Source organism: Bidens hawaiensis, unplaced genomic scaffold (assembly GCF_021521415.1).
Source record: "Bidens hawaiensis isolate Kalapana, Puna unplaced genomic scaffold, B.hawaiensis_p1.1 tig00011760_1, whole genome shotgun sequence".
NCBI lineage: Eukaryota > Viridiplantae > Streptophyta > Magnoliopsida > Asterales > Asteraceae > Bidens > Bidens hawaiensis.
Window position 1 is genome coordinate 761,333 of NW_027491931.1, and position 21,028 is coordinate 782,360.

At 33.4% G+C, this 21,028-nt stretch overlaps 1 protein-coding gene across 2 annotated transcripts in view; it reads right to left on the reverse strand.

Moving 5' to 3' along the window:
* Positions 1-5,830: 5,830 nt before the first annotated feature.
* Positions 5,831-21,028, reverse strand: part of LOC143538914 (WAT1-related protein At2g39510-like) — a 51,612-nt gene continuing 36,414 nt past the window's right edge. Inside the window, exons 6-7 of one of the 2 annotated variants that reach the window (XM_077032358.1) lie at positions 6,811-6,962; positions 5,831-6,107 (exon numbers count right to left, since the gene is read on the reverse strand). In XM_077032358.1, coding sequence (XP_076888473.1) covers positions 5,918-6,107; positions 6,811-6,962 — 342 coding nt within the window. In that variant the 3' untranslated portion in view covers positions 5,831-5,917. The remainder of the gene's footprint in view (positions 6,108-6,810; positions 6,963-21,028) is intronic. The other variant, XM_077032357.1, reaches the window with a different exon arrangement.

Here is a 21,028-nt window from a genome sequence, read left to right on the forward strand (position 1 = left end):
ATAATAACAAATAAAAAACCTAAAAATTACAACAAAAGAATCAAAATCAAGAACAAAATAATAACAAATACCAGCAAATACTTATAACAGCAAAAGAAAAAAATTTAATAATAACAACAAAAATTTAATCAACAAATACTTATAACGTCTCATAATCGAAAATTAGCAAATATGAATAAAAAATAACAGCAAACACCTATAAAAATAAACCTAATGATAACAGCAAATTAGTTCTCACTGTTTTCATGTTAAAAATAAAATGCATTTGATCCAGTTTTTTTAAAACATAACACTAAAACTAAAATGAGTTCGGTTATTTTTTTATTTTTTCATTGAGGATTCTGTTGTTGCACAAACAAGTATGGTTTCGATTATATTTAAGTTTTTAGTTATTATTATATGTTTTTACTTTATATTAACGTTTAAATTATATTCTATAATAAAAAAAATTTTGTATTGAGTTGAATTGACAACGGGAGTTGAAATTTTAAGTTTAGTTTATATTTAATTTTTAGTTCATATTAACATTTAAATTATATTCTATAACATAAAATTGGTTTGAATTAGGTTGTTCAGTGGGAGTTTAAAATTTAGGTCTAGTTGGTTGTATAGGTGGATGAGAGACAAATTAATATTTTAATAAATAGTTGGGTTGAGTTTGATTGTGAATGAGAATAGCCCTGGCTTGGGTTATGCTCGTTTAGGTACAAGCTTTTTTCGAGTATTTTTTGAGTGAACTTCAAGCAAACTATGAGCCCAATGGCCGGATGTAGCTAGTAACAGGTGGAAGTATCCGTTACCCCTCAAATTTTCGTCAGTAATGCAAGCTATTTTATTATTTGATTGTTTTTGTATTTCGCTACCCCTGAAAAAATATAACGTGACCCCTGTTAGTTTAAAGCCCAATCAAATTAAAAGTTAAAACCAATTAAAGTCCAACTAAAGTTTAAAGCCTAACCAACTTTTAGCCTAAATCAAATAAAAAATTGTCCGTTGTTTCTTTATGCGTGTACGCTTGATGTAGGCCGTACATCAATATTCAATAAAACAAAAAGAATTTGAACGTTACCCCTAAAATTTTCGTCCAAATCCGTCACTGTACGAGCCGTTAACCTTTTGAACAACCCCAGTCTAAGCGTGATCCTAAGGTAATGGTAACGCACCATACCACACTAGTACCTGTCATACCTTACCATGCTCGTACTGCAAGAGTAGATAAAATGTGTATACATCCGTACCATACACTACTATATTAGTACTATAAGAGTAACATTTCATAAATAGACGTAACATGCTTCGCATTTAACAACACTCTTTGCAAGTGTAATAATGGTTTAAAATTCCACGGACGCTCCTGAGTCCTGATACATTATTAGTTAACTTTATATTTAATCAACCCCGCATATATAAAGGATTTTATAATAGTGTTGTAGATAAAAGTCTAATGATATCCACCTCGGACTTGCATACTAATATGATAGGGACAAGCATTCAGTTTTTTACGAAGTAATTCTATTTGGTGTGTATGATCATCCAATTAGTTTGTTGAAGCTGATCACAATTTTCCATTATATCGGACAATTTTCTATTTTGGTAGAGATAGTCCACACACATATATGTCCTATACAGATATGTAATGATCCAAACTAGTTAACTAAAGACCCATGATTAAATTATTACTCTTTAATTTTGATGATGCCCAGAAGTCATGACTGTTATAGGTACATGTTTTCTTAATTAAATATGTTTCAAGTTGAGCATTAGTGCTGCCACATAACAATAGTTGTTGCTTCTAGTGACAAAGCTTTAGCAACTGTTTATGGTTTCTAAAGTGATGCTCTGTCAATCGTCAGTTAATAATAGTATATGTACGTGCTGCTAAAAGTGATAAGGTTACTAGAATCAAAAATGAGAGGAGAAAAGTAAAAAAAAAAAAAAAAAGAAAAAAGAAAAAAAGAAAAAGAAAAAAAAGAAACAAAACAAAGAAGTAGAAAATATAAATATGCATGGTAGTTTTTAAGTGTCAACGATGACGGCGACAACGGAGAAAAAAGACAAGAAAAAAGTAACATGCAAAGCTCACTAGCCCTTAATACCAAGACCCACCATTCAGCCTAGTTTGTAGTGAAGTAGATAGCCTAATTTTCTTGTTCAAGTCTAAATGTCCACCTCTAAAACATCTTACTCAAGACCCAAACCAATAAAATGTAATCCTAATGGGTTAATTTTGATTTTTAAATACATCGTACAATCGTAAGTCATCTTTTGTACCCCATACACCTTCCGATTTCTCATATTCTGCATCCCATCACATCGACCCACCATCATTCCGTATCCCCCCCCCCCCCCCCGTACAAAAAAATTGTGTATACGCCTCTAGTTTGGGTCTGCCACAGCTCTCCCCTCTTCCGCAATGAGAATTCTAAAAGTTTTAACAATCACCATAGTTTGGGTCTGCCTCAGCTCTCCCATCTGCCTCAGCAACTCTTTAACCTTACCTTACCTTTTATTATCACATCCCTACATTTAATATCATACATATCATAGTCGTACATACTTCCTTATTCACATACAATCACACATACTATACTATACTTTCCTTAACAATACGTGCAATACCCGAAGGTCATTCACGTACTGTCAAACATACATTCATAACTATCACATTCGTCATTAAGACATACACTTACCATTGAAGGTAAGTGTATTAACATTCACATTGAGTATGCACACAGCCCCGAAAACATAACAAGGAAATGGGGCTAGAAACACACCTGAACTCAGTTACGTTCACCGTTAATTGTTATTCCTTTCCTGAGATGTGCACAGCTAACTGTACAATAATTACATGTATCAATTAACTATTACTACTCATAACGCGTTTCTAGTCTAGTTATAACCCTCAACGAACGGGGGTCCGGGGGCAGCGCCCCTGGCAGCGGGGTTCTAGAGGCGGCAGCCCCTAGCATAATTCAAGGGGCAGAGCCCCTTTCTTAACACATTTTCCATTAGGATTTTAAATTATTTTCAAATTCGTTAACCCATTCTCTATAACGAATGAAGCATAATTCGTTAGCTAATTCGTTATCTTTAAATTATTTTTCAAATTCGTTATCCTGATTCGTCTTTGATAAATCCCCATTCGTTATCCTGATTCGTCACCTTATCATCTGATTCGTCCTCTGATTCGTTAACTTATCATAGCGAATTGGGTAAGTACCGAATCACTTGATTCGTTATCTTTCCATAGCGAATTGGTGGGTAACGAATCACTTGATTCGTTATCTTAACAGAACGAACTGGTTGAGCTACTTCGTTATCTTGTCTTAACAAATGGTTGAACTAAATCATTAACTGGACGTAACGAATGGATGGACGAATTCGTTATCTTAACATAACGAACTGAATCAATCTTATCCAGACTTTGAATCGGGGTCAGAGTCAAAATTGCCAAGAACAGCAAATAGTCAACAGAAACGGATTTTTGCAATTGAACCTCAAATCTTAACGAAGCATCACGATTTTGGTATCCATGAACTCGTAATCACATCGCCTACAAACCCCAATCATCCAATCCTTCAAATATCAGGTTTTATGGGGTGCGATTGGATCATTTCCTAACCCGTTTATTCATTCAACAATTAACCTATCAAACTGTAATGGATTTCGGTGAGGTTTGCTTTGTTGGGTTCGTTTTTATCATTCTCAAACAGATCTAAGATTCCCCAAACAAATCCGAACCCTAATGAATGATTTCTAGTTATAAACGTACCTTAAACGATCCGAACTACGAACACGGTTAAGCCTTGATGTTGTTTTGGTCCGTCACCACGTTCCAGCACCAACAAGCTCGGGTTTCCGCCTTCGGATCTTGGTTCGGGTTATAAGATGGTGTTGTGTGTGTTTTTGATGGTGTAGGCTATGATGTTGAGATGGATAAAAATGGAATGGTTTAGGGTTTAAGAGGTATTTATACTCCCTTAAGCCCATGGACCTAATGCTCATTCCATTTTGTTATTCCATCTTCTAAAGTCCAAGCCCATCATCTTATAGTTTGTTTATTTATTTAAATTGATAAACGACACACTATAAAATAAACAAAATTTATTTTATTAATATAACCGAAAGTAGGATGTTACAATAATGGAAAGGGAAACAGTTGGTAACTTCAAGAACACTACCAACATCCAATCCAAGAAGTTTCTGGTCACAATAGTAGGTGAAAACTCTTAGCAGTGTTTAATGGTCTTTAAAAAACCTGTTCGTAAGATCAATTTGTGGTGAATCTACGTATTCATTGTTTTAAAAAGTGTGAGGCACTCCAAAGCGTTTAGGTCCCGATAACTGAGGCGAGATCCTCAAGAGCGAGGCACATTCACGTTATGAAAAATTAGAACAACTAATTGTGAAATTCAATGAACAATGGTCACATGAGATGAACTCGAAAAATGGACACGCTCGGAACCAACTGAGCTTTTCGAGCGTGCCACTTTATAATCCATAATTTTTTATGGTTTAGGCCATAAATGTTGGACTACATTCTACAAAAAGAACACAACAAATGTAAAATCGTTTATATTTTAAGAATGATATCATCCTATTCAATCGACTTATTAGAGTATCATTGGTAACCAAGGCCGACCAATTAGTATAACAAACCCAAGCTGGGGCTTTGGGCCTCCAAAAATTTTGGGCCCCCTTATTTTCACAAAACTTATATGCAATATATATAATTACTAAAAAGTCGACACATTTAGCCGCGATGCTTCTCTAGTGTAGTGGTAAAAAGTGATGTTTGTTTCTTGGCCATGCAGGTATCGAATCTCTTTATCTCCCTTCATTTTTCCTTGACTGGAAACACATTCAGGGTAGTATTGATTCAAATTTTATTATAAGATAAATGAAAAAAAATTCTACTTTAGAAAATGAAATTTATTATTGAAGTTACTCGCTATTTCTCAAAATTAAAATGATATATTAACATTATACTTGTAAATTCTTATGTTTAAATTGTCTATATTATTTATATTTAACTAATTAAATTATTTAAAATGTATGAATAAATATAGTGGAAAAGAATTTACCTAGGCATTCACAATCAATCAAAGCTTGCTGCTAGAGTTTAATTAAGTTCACTAGGAATCAAAAGTCTAAACAACTTGATAGTCACCGAATCATATGCCGCAATAGATATATATACAAGGTACAAATTTCGTACGGCATCAAGAGTTAACTTTATTGGGTCCTGATTATGAATAAGAACATCCTGGCTTCCGTCAGATGTTCTTACCGACGACATACCATAATCTCCCTTAAGATTTCGCCTCCGATTCTTCTACCGAGTAGAGCGACGATGAAAGAACCAACTTGGAACTAAAGGTGGACCTGGAATCATCGATAGGAGAAATAGTAATTGAAGAAAACATTTTAGAAATCGATCGAATATGAAATCAAACATGTAATCAGAACCTTTAAATCGAATCTTAAACGACCATGTTCTTGATAATTTAGGTGCGAGAAAGAGAGAGAGAAGGGAAACTTTTAGTGTGGTTTATATTTCAAAACTCTTCTCTTTATTTTGGTGTAACATGGCTATTTGAATTTTGAATGACTCGTCTGATAAACAGAAAAACACGGGATATGTGGTTTTGAAGTGGTGCATTACAAGGTTGTACATTGTGTATCAAGAGTGATAAAGCTCTCAAAATTAAGAGATTTGATAAAATTACAATCTTGTCTTTCCTCTATCTACTATAAGATAGTATAGATATATATAACTTGGATCCTATATTTTTTTAGATCGTGAGTTTCATCATTCTTTTTAAGTGAATTAATAGTAATGACAATCTTGTCGACATTTTTATAGATATCAGACATGACCGATAAACAAAATAAATATATACATCATGATCATTTCCTAAACATAGTTATGATTATCAGATGTTTTCTCATAGGATTCAACAAGATTGTGCTTTAACACCAGTGTCTTCATGCCATCACAATGTTGTTGGTTTATCGATAACTCTTGATCTTGTTGGTTTTGATCCTTGCTCTTGCCCCATAGGACCACATATAAGCCAACGACTATAACTACCGCTCCAAGAACACTATAGCAAAATTAAAAAAACCTTAAGAGAGTTTCCTTTCTATAAAACAAGGGGTATATATACGGTGACTAGGTGAGAGTCCACTTTAGAAGTTGTGATTTATCCTTTATGCCCACACGATCGTGCTTTCATCTCGAGGGAACAAAAACAATATTTTTTTCTTGTGTGTTTTCAAATACACCTTTCTATATATATGCACCATGTATATGTACAGTTATCACCGATAATATATATATACATGCATGTTTAACAAGACTTAACTTGATTGTAGATGGTATAAGATCGAATTTACTATTATTGCTTGGCATATTTCCTTGACAAATGACGTGCATAGGCTCAAAGAAGGTTCAAGGTCCATATACCTAGGACTTAGAATAACTCAAAAATAAATTTTGAAATTTTGTTTAATGAAACACGGTAAAATTTTGAAGCACAAACGTTATATGTCTTAAAGAAAAATAGTCCCTGCATCCAAACCATTCTGATTAACTCAACTCTTAGCATATGCTTCAAGCTTAACATGAACATGAAATTCCATACGGTTAAACTCAACTTCATAAATACTAAACTTGTTTTGGCTCCAATGTATTCAACTATTTATAATTTAGTTATTTTATATTATCTTAATATATTTTAACCCAATAACTTAATAGAAACATATGATCGCTTAAGCAAGTGATCATCAACTGAGACAGTTGTGTACCTTCCCAAGTTCAGTTTCTCTCCTAAAATGAAAGACCCAAAAACCGCGATAATAACCATCGCAAGAGGGTTGAAAGCAGTCACAAAAACTAGTCCTCTCTCCCGGATTACTACTGCACACATGTAATATGCACATCCAGAGCACAATACTCCCTGCATCCAAACCATTGTAATTAACTCAACTCTTCACATGTATGTGGGAATATTAATAAAAAAAATGGCATGGCAATTTAAATCTTAATAATAGATTAAAAATGTGGAAAACCATGTTAACAAGTCCACACTTATAACTTATATAAGTTGAAAAATCGCTTAAATTTCATGCTTTTACCATATGAAAGTAACAAATATTAAAATTTTAAATCTCTGTATTTTTCTAGGTGATTTTTTGCGGTTTCCACATTTTTATTTTTTATGTAGATTAATATTGTTTTTATTATTTCTATATACTTAATTATTAATGTGAACTATCAAAAAATCCTATGGATATGCAGAGTGAGAACTGCTCTTTTAGTACTTACACCGTAAATTGCCGCAAATAGTTTGATGTCCCAGCTTATGGCCCAGATGGAGGCATTCGCCCTCTCAGCTACAACAGTAAGTACGGACCCTTCCAATGTGCCAAGCATACACACCAGCGCCGTGAGAGAGAGCTCAGCCGGGTACGACTTTAATGTATATGCCTTTTTTACACCATATGTATGAAACAAAGAGAATTAGAATTTGTTGTGCTGAAATTTGGTTGCTAGTATCATCTAAATGTTATTGTCCAAGATAGTTATCTCTTTTAGAGTTGCAAAACACATCAAATGCTTCTTTTTTTCTGGTTTCACATCGTAAAATCCATGGAACAAGATCGAAATATATACGGACAACTTACTTGGACAATGACAAAACTGGCCCAACAAAAGCAACCAGCGGTGATCATGAGAGATCCTTTAATCTGATCATGAGTACTAAAAGTGTTAACGGAGGTTTGATGATGAAGAGTATGGTGATTTGTCCACGGAAATTGTATAGAAGGGCCTCTTATAAGTGTCATTATCATGGCTCCTCCAACCGTCACTAATGTCCCTATGATCTTTCCTTGGCTATGCAAACTCTTCATCTTTACTATTTCCAGCCTACCAAAAAATAAAATAACCATTAGGTCGGAAAACTGTCAAACGATATTTTCCGTTTAATACACTTGAAAAAGTAATTGTAAAGAAATATGCAAGTTTAAATCACTGGAAAACTATATATATTTATAGAGAATTGCATTTAGATTTTATTTAAAGCGCCGGAATTTTGGTGTATTCATATAGAGTTTGACAAATATTTATTCGGGCTACTATCAACTAGCTAGGATATTGTCAAATGCTACCGGCTAGAGGGTTTCTTTGATGTGTATCATTTTTAGAGCATGCAAAATGGGGGAGTCTTCCCCTTATCCGGATCTATTTGGATCTTGTATGGATAAGTGATAGAGTGGAAATTGCAGAGAGAGAGAGGAGAGGAGAGGAGAAGAAGTCTGGCAATCTGGACGAGCAGACGGACACTAATGTGAGGGAAATGAGAAAGAAGTGACGGTGTATGAAGCTCTTATTAGGACTCAATCTTTTTCAACGAGCAGACAGACACTCATGGGTAGCTAGGTTAAGGAAAAAAGGCGAGGATGGTCGATCTGTCTCCTCCAGCAGTGATGGAGATGCTCTTACTCCTCACTCCTCTTAGATAGGAGAAGATAGAGAGTATAAGCAATTATGATCAAGACTCAATATATTTCAATCATGCAGGAAGAAATAAATGAAGGTATTTATATACTAGCATAACAAGCGGTCAACTCTACACTAATTAGATGATAATCCACTAATGAAAGAAAGATGTCTTTACGAAGTGCCATAGTGGGTGCTACGTACTCAGCGTTCCCTGGCTACATGCACCTTCAACTGGTGTCAAATTCTTCTTTAGCGACACTAATTTCATCGTATTCTTCAACGCGTTCCTACCTTGTTTAAGTCTACGAGTTGTGATGATAGTAATGTCCCACGCAGTAGCTGTTGTTGCTGCTGGGATCCAAGATGGGAGATGATCGCGTTCACCCAATGATGGGCCTTATTTTGGGTCTAGTGTTAGGAGAGCGAACAAGAGAAGAAATTGGGCGACGGTTAGAAGGACATTAGTGCAGAAGGATTCAAGTGGTGGGTCCAAGAATTATGATCTTTTGTCATAGGACACATGAAGAGGTTGGCACTTGATAGTTGGGTTAGACAACTTTTATTGGTGACGTAGTCTAACCTTATATTAAAAAAATAACATCTCTCTTCCTCCTACGTAATCGAAACTGACTCAAATTTTTACATAAAAGTATTTTTTTTATTAAACAAACAACTGTTTCTAATAAAAATTGCATCAGCATATAAAAAAAAACATTAGAAATGCTTTGAACCACCTCCGTCTTATTAAAAGTGTCTATATATTTTCTTTTTTGTTTTTTCCATTACAAATGTCGACTTTAAAATTTTATTAGCCAATTTTCAAGTTTAACCTTAAATACACACAACTAGCATTAATAAACAATATTGATGGATCCAATTTTTAAGGGCATTATTGTCCTTTGGTAAACAAACTAAGTAATCATTCAATCTACCTTGAATTTTGTGTGTTTCAAACCATGACACGTAAAGAGGGACGGAGGAAGTACTCAGTTTTTTATTTTAATATAAATAATAGAAGTTATTTAGTAATTAAATTATTAGGGTTCGGAGGCAAAAAAAAAATTCATTATTGAAAATATCATTGGACATAATATCGCTTGATTTTTTTGGCTTAAAAATAGGGGGAAAACATATCCTTAGATTGATCGAAATGGTGGAATTTTGAGCTTAAGTAACGTTGTTTCGGTGTTTTAGGGCTGCTCTCTGAGTTGTGGAGGCAGCTTGTGAGAAGAAATGTTTTCAGTTAATGAGCATGCGCTCGGTGAAGAGGTTGGGAAGTAAGGATGACAATTTTTCGGTGTGTTCGGTGAAGAGGATGTTAGAGAAGAATAAGGACTTCAATAACAGTTATATATTGAAATGGAGCAAATGGGTCCCAACGAAATGCAATATTCATGTTTGGAGAACAGAATTGAACATGATTCCAACAAAGGATGCACTTGTTAAAAGGAACATTATGATGGAGGTTTGTCGGTGTGCTCTATCATAGGCGGATTTACTTGCATGGCAGGGAGGGAGGGGGGGGGGGTAATGACCCCACTCAACTTGTTAATTAATTTGTAAATTTCATATAATAATTGATCATAATTCAATATGCCCTCATTCAATGTCTTTCACACGCCTGGAGTCTTTTATATTCTTTCCATCCAAAACATAATGTGATAAAAGAAGACCGGTACTAAAGGTTGTCTTACTAGTTACTACGAATCTAGTTTTTGTTTATTTAGATAATCTTCATTATTGGTCATGACTTTCTAGAAGAAAGATAGGTACTAAAGAGCGTGTTTCAGCCCCACTTTGTTTATTAAATATATGGTAATTAGTTCGTCTACAGTGTAAAAACCGATCCATTTTACCAATTACGTTTTGCCCCCACTGAACAAAATTTCTGGATCCGCCACTGGAGGCTCTATGTGATTCAGATTACGAGACGGTGGACCATATCACCACCGGGTGTTTGATTTCGGCGGTGGTGCAGGAGCATATTAGTCGTTGGTACAAAGTTTCTTTCGTCTTCGATTTTAAAGTAAGAGGCGTACATGTTAGATTTTATAATTCTGTCGATCTTGGAGAAGTTGAAAAGAAGGTCTTTCATGGGATCGTGATTATTGCAAGAAACGATAAGATCTTTGAAGATAAACTAATTAAGATGGAGGAATTTAATTGGAGAAATTAAATTGCTTGGTTTTCTTTTATACAAGTATAGGTTGAAAAATAGAGTAAAGTGTCATTTTAGTCCTTGTGGTTTGACAAATAATGCGAATTTAGTACAAAAAGTTTATTTTTTGCATATGGACCCTCCACGTTTCCCAGTTCTTGCCAATTACATCCAAATCACTAACCCCGTTAAATTTTATCGTTAAGTGAGGGGTAGACATGTCTTTTCATTCTTTCTTTATTATAATACTTATTTAAGTAAACTACGGTTTTCGTCCCTCTAGTTTGTCAAAATCTGCAGTTTTAGTTCAGTAGTTTTAAATTTGCAATTTTCTTCCTTATGGTTTCATTTCACTTGCAATTAAACCCGAATTTATTAACCTTGTTAAGTCTTGTCGTTAACCCATTTGCGTGCCCCTCATGTGACGATCAATTTTGTCTTTTTTTTCTCCAAATAAACCTCAGCCCTAATTCGCAACCCTCTCACGTGAGGGGCTGGGGTGTATTTGGGGAAAAAGGGAAAAAAAAAGGAACAAAATTGCCCCTCACGTGAATGACACACTGATGGGTTTAATAACTAAACTTAACGAGATTAGGGAATTCAAGTTTAATTGTAAGTGAAATGAAACCATAGGGAAGAAAATTGCAAACTTAAAACTATTGGACTAAAACCGCAGATTTGGACAAACCACAAGGACGAAAACCGCAGTTCACTGAAATAAGTATTATAATAAAGAAATAGTGAAAAGACATGTCTACCCCTGACTTAACGATAAAATTTAACGGTGTTAGTGATTTGGATGTAATTGGCAAGAACTGGGAAACGTGAAGGGTCCATATGCAAAAAATAAAGTTTTTGGACTAAATTCGCATTATTTGCCAAACCACAAGGACTAAAACGACACTTTACTCTTGAAAAATATGAATATAGATTGGTCAAAGATGTAATTTTTTTTCATGTAGTTGTGTTTTTTGTTTTGTTGGTGGTTTCTCTAGCTGTGGAGGTTATTTATTTTTATGTTTGGTGTTTTGTTTATAAAAGTTATGAAAAAAGATATAAATAAAAAATTGTAAACTGGTACATATACTAATCAATTTTGGACATCTGGCATGAGAGTTGAACAAAACTGAAGGTTTTTGGGTCATGACGTAGGACGTTGAAACTTCAAAGAACAAGGTTGTTGCTTTTATTATATTTTTTTATTTAGTTATTTTAACTAAGGGCCAAGTTTTTCTGTAAAGGAGAATAAAAATGAAAAGGATGAGAAAAATTTCTAGTCACACAAAACCTTTAAAAAAATTAAAAATTATAATTCAAAATTATTAAGAAAACGAAAAATTTAAAAACACAAAAATGTTTCCAACGACTATCTCGTTCTTATAAAAAACACAATGGTAAATAAAAAAAGTTGTTATGTCTTTTTGTTTATCATTGTGTTTTGTGATTATTTTTGTCATTGATTGTGTCTTTTTTCCTTAACATTGTGTCTTTTTTTCTTCATATTATATTATATTGCTCAACATTATGTTATATTTTGTTCGGCATTGTGTTATATTTTGCGATCTATTGTGTCTTTTTTAGTTATAATTGTGTATTTTGTTTATTTTTGTTATTGTGTTTTTGATCTTGCCATTGTGTCTTTTCGTCATTTTTTTATTTTTTATTTTTTTGTATTTTCTTTTTGAACGGGAATGATTGGGGAAACATTTTGATTTTTTAATTTTTTACTTTAATTTATATTTTGAGTTATGACTTTTTTAATTATTTTGTTTTTGAATTTATTTTTAAGGTGTTTTTTGTATGGTTACAAATCCTTCTCACTCTTCTCATTTTTGTCTCCCTTTGTATTTTAAGTTTACCCTTTAATGAAACCAATATTATATTAAGTTCAGGGGCGGATTCAGTATTGAGCTAGGGGGAGCGTATGCACCCCTTCAAATTCGTATTTTCTTCTATAAACTTCTACTATATTAGGTTCAAAGACCCCAAGTGCCCCATCCGTGTTTTTTAGTGCCCCAAACTCAACTTTCCGACCCAACTTTTCAAACGTAAGTGTAGTTTTTTTTTCACAAAATAACAATTAAGGTTAGATTGTTTAATTGTGAACCACTTCATCAATTAGTTATTAATATAATGATATATTTTGTTAGTTTAATCGGACCATTATAAAAATTTGACCAATATATGAAGACATTCAGAGTATCGATCTTTCTTTTTTTTTTATAATTCTACACTATTTAACTTTAATTATTCTTATTTGTGTGCATAAGAGCGAATTGTGCCGTAACAATTATGCAAAAGTTTTCATCAATTGTAATATGTATTTTGTTATTATGTTTTGGGAAAATTTATTGTTTAGATTTCTATACGTGATTTATTTAATGTAATTTCATTTGATCTGACGCATTTTGGTTTGATCCGTTTTAGTTTGGCTTGGCCCGTTCTATGTTGTCCGTTTTTTGCACCCACTGTCAAAATTTCTGGATCCGCCACTGATTAAGTTGGTATGTTGCTTTTATAATTTTTTTTATTTAGTTATTTTAATGAAACCAATATTATATTAAGTTGATATGTGGTAACTCAACCCATGATTGGTCTCTAATAAAAGTATTCCTAGTAACTATAGTGGGGACACGGTTTTATTAAACCTAGTACAAGAACGTAAATTAGAACAGATCATGGGCTATGTGTATTCTTGAAAAATGATAAGAAAATGGTCGCAAACGTATCAAGGTAGGAAAATGGTCGCAAAATGTTGAGGACCAAAGTAAGAAACCGGATACTTTTGTAGGTAAACAGTCGCAATGTCAATGGTAAAAGAATTGTCAGTTTTAGTTGGGAATTGATCAAATAATAGTTTCCAAAGACGCTTTTTCCAACCAAAATAAAATTGGTCGTAAATTACTTGGAAACCTTGTTTCTTACTACCATCCTAAAAAAAGATACGGAAAACGAAACAGTTTCTTTTTTTAGTGACTAATTAAAAGTTTGCACATTATAGAATTTGAACGTATGAACTTATACACCTTAATCATTCTACCATTCCTATCAAAGTAAGAATGACAAATGAAACAGTTTTCTTTTAGTGAATATAAAAAAATTTGATGAGAATAAACTTAAAAAGTAAGAATTTAAAACGCTTCTTGGTTAATGTAAAAAAACATATATATTATTAATAAATTAAACAAAAGTTAGCTTCTTTTTTTTAAATAACTGATAAATAAACAAATTTGATAAAAAACAAAAGTACAGGAACACAAAAAAAAATTAAGACTTAAACATTAATTAAGGAACTAGATTACCTAAAGATCCAAGCCATAACAAAGGTAATGGCGGGAGCCATGTTGAACATAGCCGCCGTGAAAGTTGCCGTTGTCAATTTCATTCCAGCAAAGTATAAGTTCTGGTTCATCACTGGCCTGCTTTGTATTTATAATGGACCGTAATTATCATTGGAGAATAATATACGAAAAATAATTTCTTCAAGTTTGTAGCAAACTATAGCTAGTCATAATCCATGCATATATGCCAAACACACACGCTACAGGGGCAATAATGAGAATGTGCACAAAGATCATAGTGCACTTAATTTTTTTAGTGTTTTATTTTCTCTTCCACATTTGTAATAAAATTATATAATACTGAAAACATACTCTAGTAATTCCAGCAACATGATCTTCAGGAAAATGGAAATCGTCATCTTTGGCCTAATTTTTCTATTTGCATCAAAAAAACAATGGTTAAACAAATTAAAAACAAGAAAGAAAACTATACATTAGTATCCCATGAACAAACAGACTTTTATAGGAAGAAAGCAAAAGGACCGAATATTAGAGCTGCAATCGCGCTTCGGTAAACAGCATAAGTGTAATGATTCAAGCCTTTGTTTAGAGCAGACTTGACAACTAAACCATTCACAGCATAGGAAGTTTGCAAGAAAACCATGAACACAAATGGCTTAGTACAGGCATATACCCTATTAAGCCACTCTTTAGACATGATGGTTTTTTGGTATATGTTCTGTTTGATAGCGAAATGGTTTGTGGTGGTATTTATACACAATGGTTTTGATCTGGACTTTTTGTAAAAGTTTGAATGTCATTATTTCAGAAGAACTAATTACCTATTTTAGTATGTATAGATGATGGATATTGTTGTCTTATATGGGGAGAAATGTTTACAATATATCGTTGGGAAATTCGTGATGTACGTAATATATATATTTAGGTCATGTGTTGTTGAGCTGTCATCCATGTCACACAATTAGTATAATGACGTCATGAACACCATGCCATGCTTTTTTTATTGTTAGGGCGCCATAGATGGGGTGCGCCACCACAATAACGTCGCTATCAAAGAAAATGATAGGTCCACCCCACTATCAACCAAATGAATTAATTGTGTAAATCAATAAAAATGATCCACCTCGCCTAACTTTACCGCTTTCATTTTTTATTAAATTTTTTAATACGTTAATTATTATTTTAACGCGGTAGTGACTAGTTATCACACAACGCTTAAATTAACGGGTAGCTACTTATCCTGTATGCCAGTGACGTTACGCGATAACTAACTTTTGCTAGTTATCCCATAATAGATATAGCCTGACAAGAAATGTTCATTTCAAGTTAGCACTATATTTTAAGACTTATTTAAATCAAAGTAACTCTTAAGAGGTGGGCTGGGTTGATGTTCGAATTTTGCTTCCAGTAACTCTTTATCAAAAACTATTGAAAGTTATACATATCAAACATAAGTTGTGATTTATAGAATACGTACATATAGTTATTAGGATATTGGTTGGTTCCTTTGAATTTTGTGGTAAGGGGATGGTATGGATAAAAAAAAAATCTTAAATTAGCCATTGCCATCACTTTGATGTGGTAGTCAAGAGGTTTTCTGTAGAGTATTTTTTTCTAAGAAGCTTCAGGTTTGAATCCTGATTTATATGCGTGCTCTGAGATATAAACAGCACCATTATATATAAAGGGGATTCGAACCTGGATAATAAGATACAAATGTTATAACTTTTTTGACAAAACACCGTTACCAACGTGAAAGACGTCTTCATAAATAATCAAAGTGTACGAAACTTGACCTCCAAAGTTAAATGGTTATTGTTTTGCAGAATTAGATTCGTTGAAAAAAAATATTATTTCTACACGATCAATGCGCGCTTCACAAACTGATGATTGGTATTTGGTGAGGTTTTCCACTAAAATTCACTACTCTTTGAATTTGATTGGTAGGTGAAGTGAGTTTTGATTGTGATATTATGTGCCTAGCATGAATGTTATTTTATTTGTTTGTTTTCTTTCTTCTTCTTTTTTATTTATTTATGTTATTATTTTTTTCTTCATTTTGAGCAACCACTAAAGCTCATCTTTGCATTATCGATCATACACAAGATTACGGGTATTTTTGACAATGAGTTTTTAGAAGATTTTAGCTACAAGCTTTTAAGAAAAAGCTCATATTAAATAAAAAGGTTTGTTTGGTTAAGGTAGCTTCAAGCTTTTATGCTGGTAAAAAAAGCTCAACATTTGAACGCTACTATTACTAGTGTTTGAGAAAGAGCTAGCTACAAGCTTTTACATTTGAATTTACAAGCTTGGTAATTGAACTTCTATTAACTTTTGTTAATTTATACTCCTCCCGTCCCATTTTAAATTTGCATTTTTTCACTTTTGGTTGTCCAAATTTAAATGTCATTTCTATACATATAAATTCAATTTTCAATTGTGCCCTTACTATTACATATATTAGATGTTTCAATTTTCAATTTTTTGTTGTCCCAATTAAAATGCCATAATAACTTAAAGGACATTATTATCATTTTACAGCTCATAAAATAAAATGATCACACATTTCTTAATTTGTGTGTTTTGGGTCCCATGACATTTAAAATGGGACGGAGGGAGTATAATAGTTACACATTTAACCCTTATTCAAACTAACTAGCCCCACGACTTTTTTAAGGGCCGTAACCTTTTCTCACGTTAATAATTTTTTAAACAAATTACATCATAAAAACGAGCATTTTATTATCTTTAATATGAGTATGATATTGTTATACTTATTTAACTTTAAAAAATTAACATACTACGTGATTATCGGTTAGGATCGGTAACAAGTCGAGTCATGTGAGCTCAAGTCATGTGTAAGACCAAATTAGGGTTAGAACGAGTCGATAAAAAAAGGGTTAAATTAGTTTGGTTCGTATCGGTACGCTTTTGAGTCGAAAGGGGTCAGGTCAGAACATGTTTCAAATTAGAACAATGTCTGTTTAGAAAAGGATTCGGATCAAAATAGGCTTGTTTAAAAAATTATATATTTGAAATTACTATATATTTAAGCTTTGTTTCTTGATTTTCGATATCAGTTACACGCTTACAGCCTTTCCATGAATTACACGTCTACATTCGGGTATGTATGCACTGTCATCATGTGAATCATGTACTGACACTGATTATGCGGTTGATGTTAGGTTGTGCGCCCATTTCGTCTCACCACGCGGAGGCCCAGCTAGTTTTATTAAAAGCTTCTGCTACTCTGTTAAACACCTAAAAATATTTAAAAAGCTACAACTAACAACTAGCAGCTTCCAGTCATCAGCTCTCAGCTTCCAACCTTCAGCTAACAGCTAGTTTTGCCAAACATACCTTACATATATGTATTAAGTTTTCAAATATTAAAATACTTGAGATAAATTAAATATACAAGAGCTGGTCACTTTAATGACTCGAAAAACTACCTTATATTCGTTGTGCCTAGATAAAAGATTGTAGGATTGCAATCCCATATTTTGTTAAATTTAGAACTAATGTGAGTAAAATAACAATCCTTGAAATAAAATTAAAAATTCGTTAAAATTTGATTGATCTCCATATCATTTGATCTCTCCTATGAGACATCTAAACATAACATCATGTTAGACATCAAAAACATAACAGATTTAAGCAGAAAAGCTTAAATTATCTGATTGCTAGTTTTGTTGTTTGATTTTGGATAGCTTTCACGAGAGCTAACAGATCGAGCGTAACCTTACGGAACAACATAGGCATATGCCTACTTGTGTCTACACGTACTTTGTAGTTTTTGGCTTTGATAATTTCTTAAGCGCTTATCGGCTTTCAACGCGTTTCTTTGTTTGATTATACTAGTGCGTGTCAAGTTATGTAAACATGGATTCTCTATGCTCATTCATAAATGACGATACTCAAATGATCAAGATAGATCAAAATTAGAACTATATATGGTTTTTGCAATGACTTGGACCATACGGAATTTGAGGGCGGCACACTGTCATTTGTGTAAACTTGTAGAACAAACTGTGAACCCTAATATGGCTATATTAAGATAAGCATCTCGTGAATTATTATTTATTACTCTTAATTTCTATGATGGAAAATACACACGACTCCTCATGTAGCTCAATCACACTATTGTGTGAGGCATATAATTATTAATTATATTCACGTGTTCTTATTTACGGCTTTGTCTTGATATATTTTCATCGATTATTTCTTAACTTGATCATGCGCTTCCTAGTATCAAAGCTTTTGGGCTTTTAAAAATTATTAGTTAGGAGTAATGGTAAAATAAAGTGAAGATTAATAAGTTTAATGTTCATGATTTTGGTTTGTAGATAATTCGTATCAAAGAGCACTCTTGACAACATCTTTTTTATGGAAAGACTACATATGGTTTAAATACCATGTTAATCATGTATAAAATTGAAAAGTGTAATATTCGGCTCTTGGTATCACTAATATTGACCGCTTTGCTCACAAAGAGCTCATGAAATTGTTTTTTTGTTGCAGTAGTCTGGTGGTGTCGGTTGTGGCTATTTCGTGGTGTGGTGGTGTTTGACAATTGATCGAGAGAGTAAGAGGAGGCTGAGAGCAGTGACGGGTTGGATGAAGTCATGATATATATTAAACCTAGTACTTCCGATAGAAATACCTATTGGAAAATCTATCTGTAATCAAACCAAAATGTTGCCGTCAAACACCTCATAAATCCGTTAGTAACTACCAACAAACAAAGAATTCTATCGGTATCATCACAAGAAAATTGGTGTTTCACCTATGACAATTTTTAGTCGATAAATTTCATTGGTGATATTTCAACAGATTATGTAAGATTTCATTTAAATCAAAAATATATATATTGGAAGCCACTGGTATCCGTAGCTAATAATAGACAAACATATGTAACGCCATGAACCCAAGGAGTCATAGCGGTTAGGTTTACACATTTAACATAGCTTTTAAACTCAAAGAATTTCATATAAACACATCGGAAATCCGAACGTCTCGTACCACGGGGGTACATAAGTCATACATCGTCAAAACATCTAAATAAAGAACATAAACATATATATTATACAGTAAGGATGCTAGTTTTCAAGCCGGTTAGCTCCTACTCTAAGCCACACATCACTCAAACACATCCTACTAAATCTGACATTCATACTAAAAGTTTGCACATGAGTAAGTTCTAGCTTTCATAACTTTTAAATGTCACTAGAGTTGTAAACAAGCTATGCTGAGCCTTAATGGATTCTACCGAGCTGACTTGTTTATCTTAACGAGCTCGAAATGTGGGCCCGGACTTAGCTCGTTTATAAATGAGCGGAGCCTGAGCCGGCTTGGGAGCCAACTTGTTATTTTGAAAAATAACAATTTTTTATTTTCTACACAAGCTCATATACATAAAAATAAAAATAAGAAATTTTATTTTATATATATATATAAAACTCTTTTTAGTATATAAATTATAATTTAGCATTTTGAGCTTATTATCTAGATATACTAAACTAGACTTTTGGTGCCATGTAAGGTGCCATGTAAGTGAAATAAGTGTCATGATTTAATTTTCAGATATAGTAGACAGTTATGAAATGTAAACATAAAGTTAGTTCTGCCTTGGTGGCAGGGGTGTGTTGGCTTGATGTTGTTCTGTTCGTGTGCCCTGGTTTGAATCTTGTTAAAGATACATCAATATGTATTTTTTTCCTTTATATCAACTGAACATCATTTTTATTTTATTTAACCAATCGAATTCGTGTACTCTAACCAACTCAACGCCCGGTATCGATCATTCTTGGGTTTGGACAACTCCAGGTTTAGTGATCCCGCCACCCCATTGGTCCACCTCAACTTTATATATTTTACGCTTTAGTTTCAGTATCATGATGAATGTAACCAAACAATTTTTTAGTTTCGGTACCATAATGAGCATGACGTAAACCGACCAAATCATGTAGACTCACATCCTCAATGATTGCGACCGACAACGCTCGGGTTTTACCAACACACGATTTTAACGACCTATGCCACCATTGGTCCACCTCAACTTCGTTTTTTTTTTGTTTTAGTTAGGTACCATAATGAACGCAACCAAAACAGTAACAGACATGATGAAAGCTGCTCTAACTCACCGCCTCAACATTCGAGACCGAAAACGTCCAGGTTTTACCAACGTTGCTTATACCGTAACGAACGTAACCGATATTGATCAAATTCACGTCGACTCACTGTCGGATTTTACCAACGTCCGTGCATACTTTTTTAAACATGCTAAATTAACAAACTTTTTTAGTTTAGTTCCAATAACGAACGTTGCAAATATCCACCATATTCGGGTTCACTCTCTGCTACCACCATCGGGTTTTACCGACTGATTTCCCCGCGCAACGCGCGTGTAATTTACTCGTTCAAACTAAGTTTAAAATTCAAAAAGGAATTTTATACACACACAAGCTGCATCGACGGCCCTGGGTTCCGCTCGTTTAGGTACAAGCTTTTTTCAAGTATTTTTCAAGTGAACTTCAAGCTAACCATGAGCCGTTAACCTTTTGAACAACCCAGTCTAAGCATTACCCTAAGGTAAAGTTAACACATCATACCATGAGAGTACACGTCATACCTTTCCATGCTTGTACCACAGGAGTACATAAAATATGTATACACGCGTATGACCGTATCATACCTAATGTACTCGTACTATAAGAGTACATGACATTTCATAAATAGACGTAACATGCTTCACATTTAACAACACTCTTTGCAAGTGTGCCTCGCATAAGTCAACTACTTCCATTTCTTACTATTAGAATAGTGTAATAATGGTTTAAAATTCTACGAACGCTCCTGATACATTATTAGTTAACTTTATATTTAATTTAATCAACCCCCTATATATAAAGGATTGTATAATAATGTTGTAGATAAAAGTCTAATGATATCCACGTCGGACTTGCATACTAATACGATAGGGACAAGCATTCAGTGTTTTGCCAAGCAATTATATTTGGTGTGTATGATCATCCAATTAGTTTGTTGAAGATGATCACA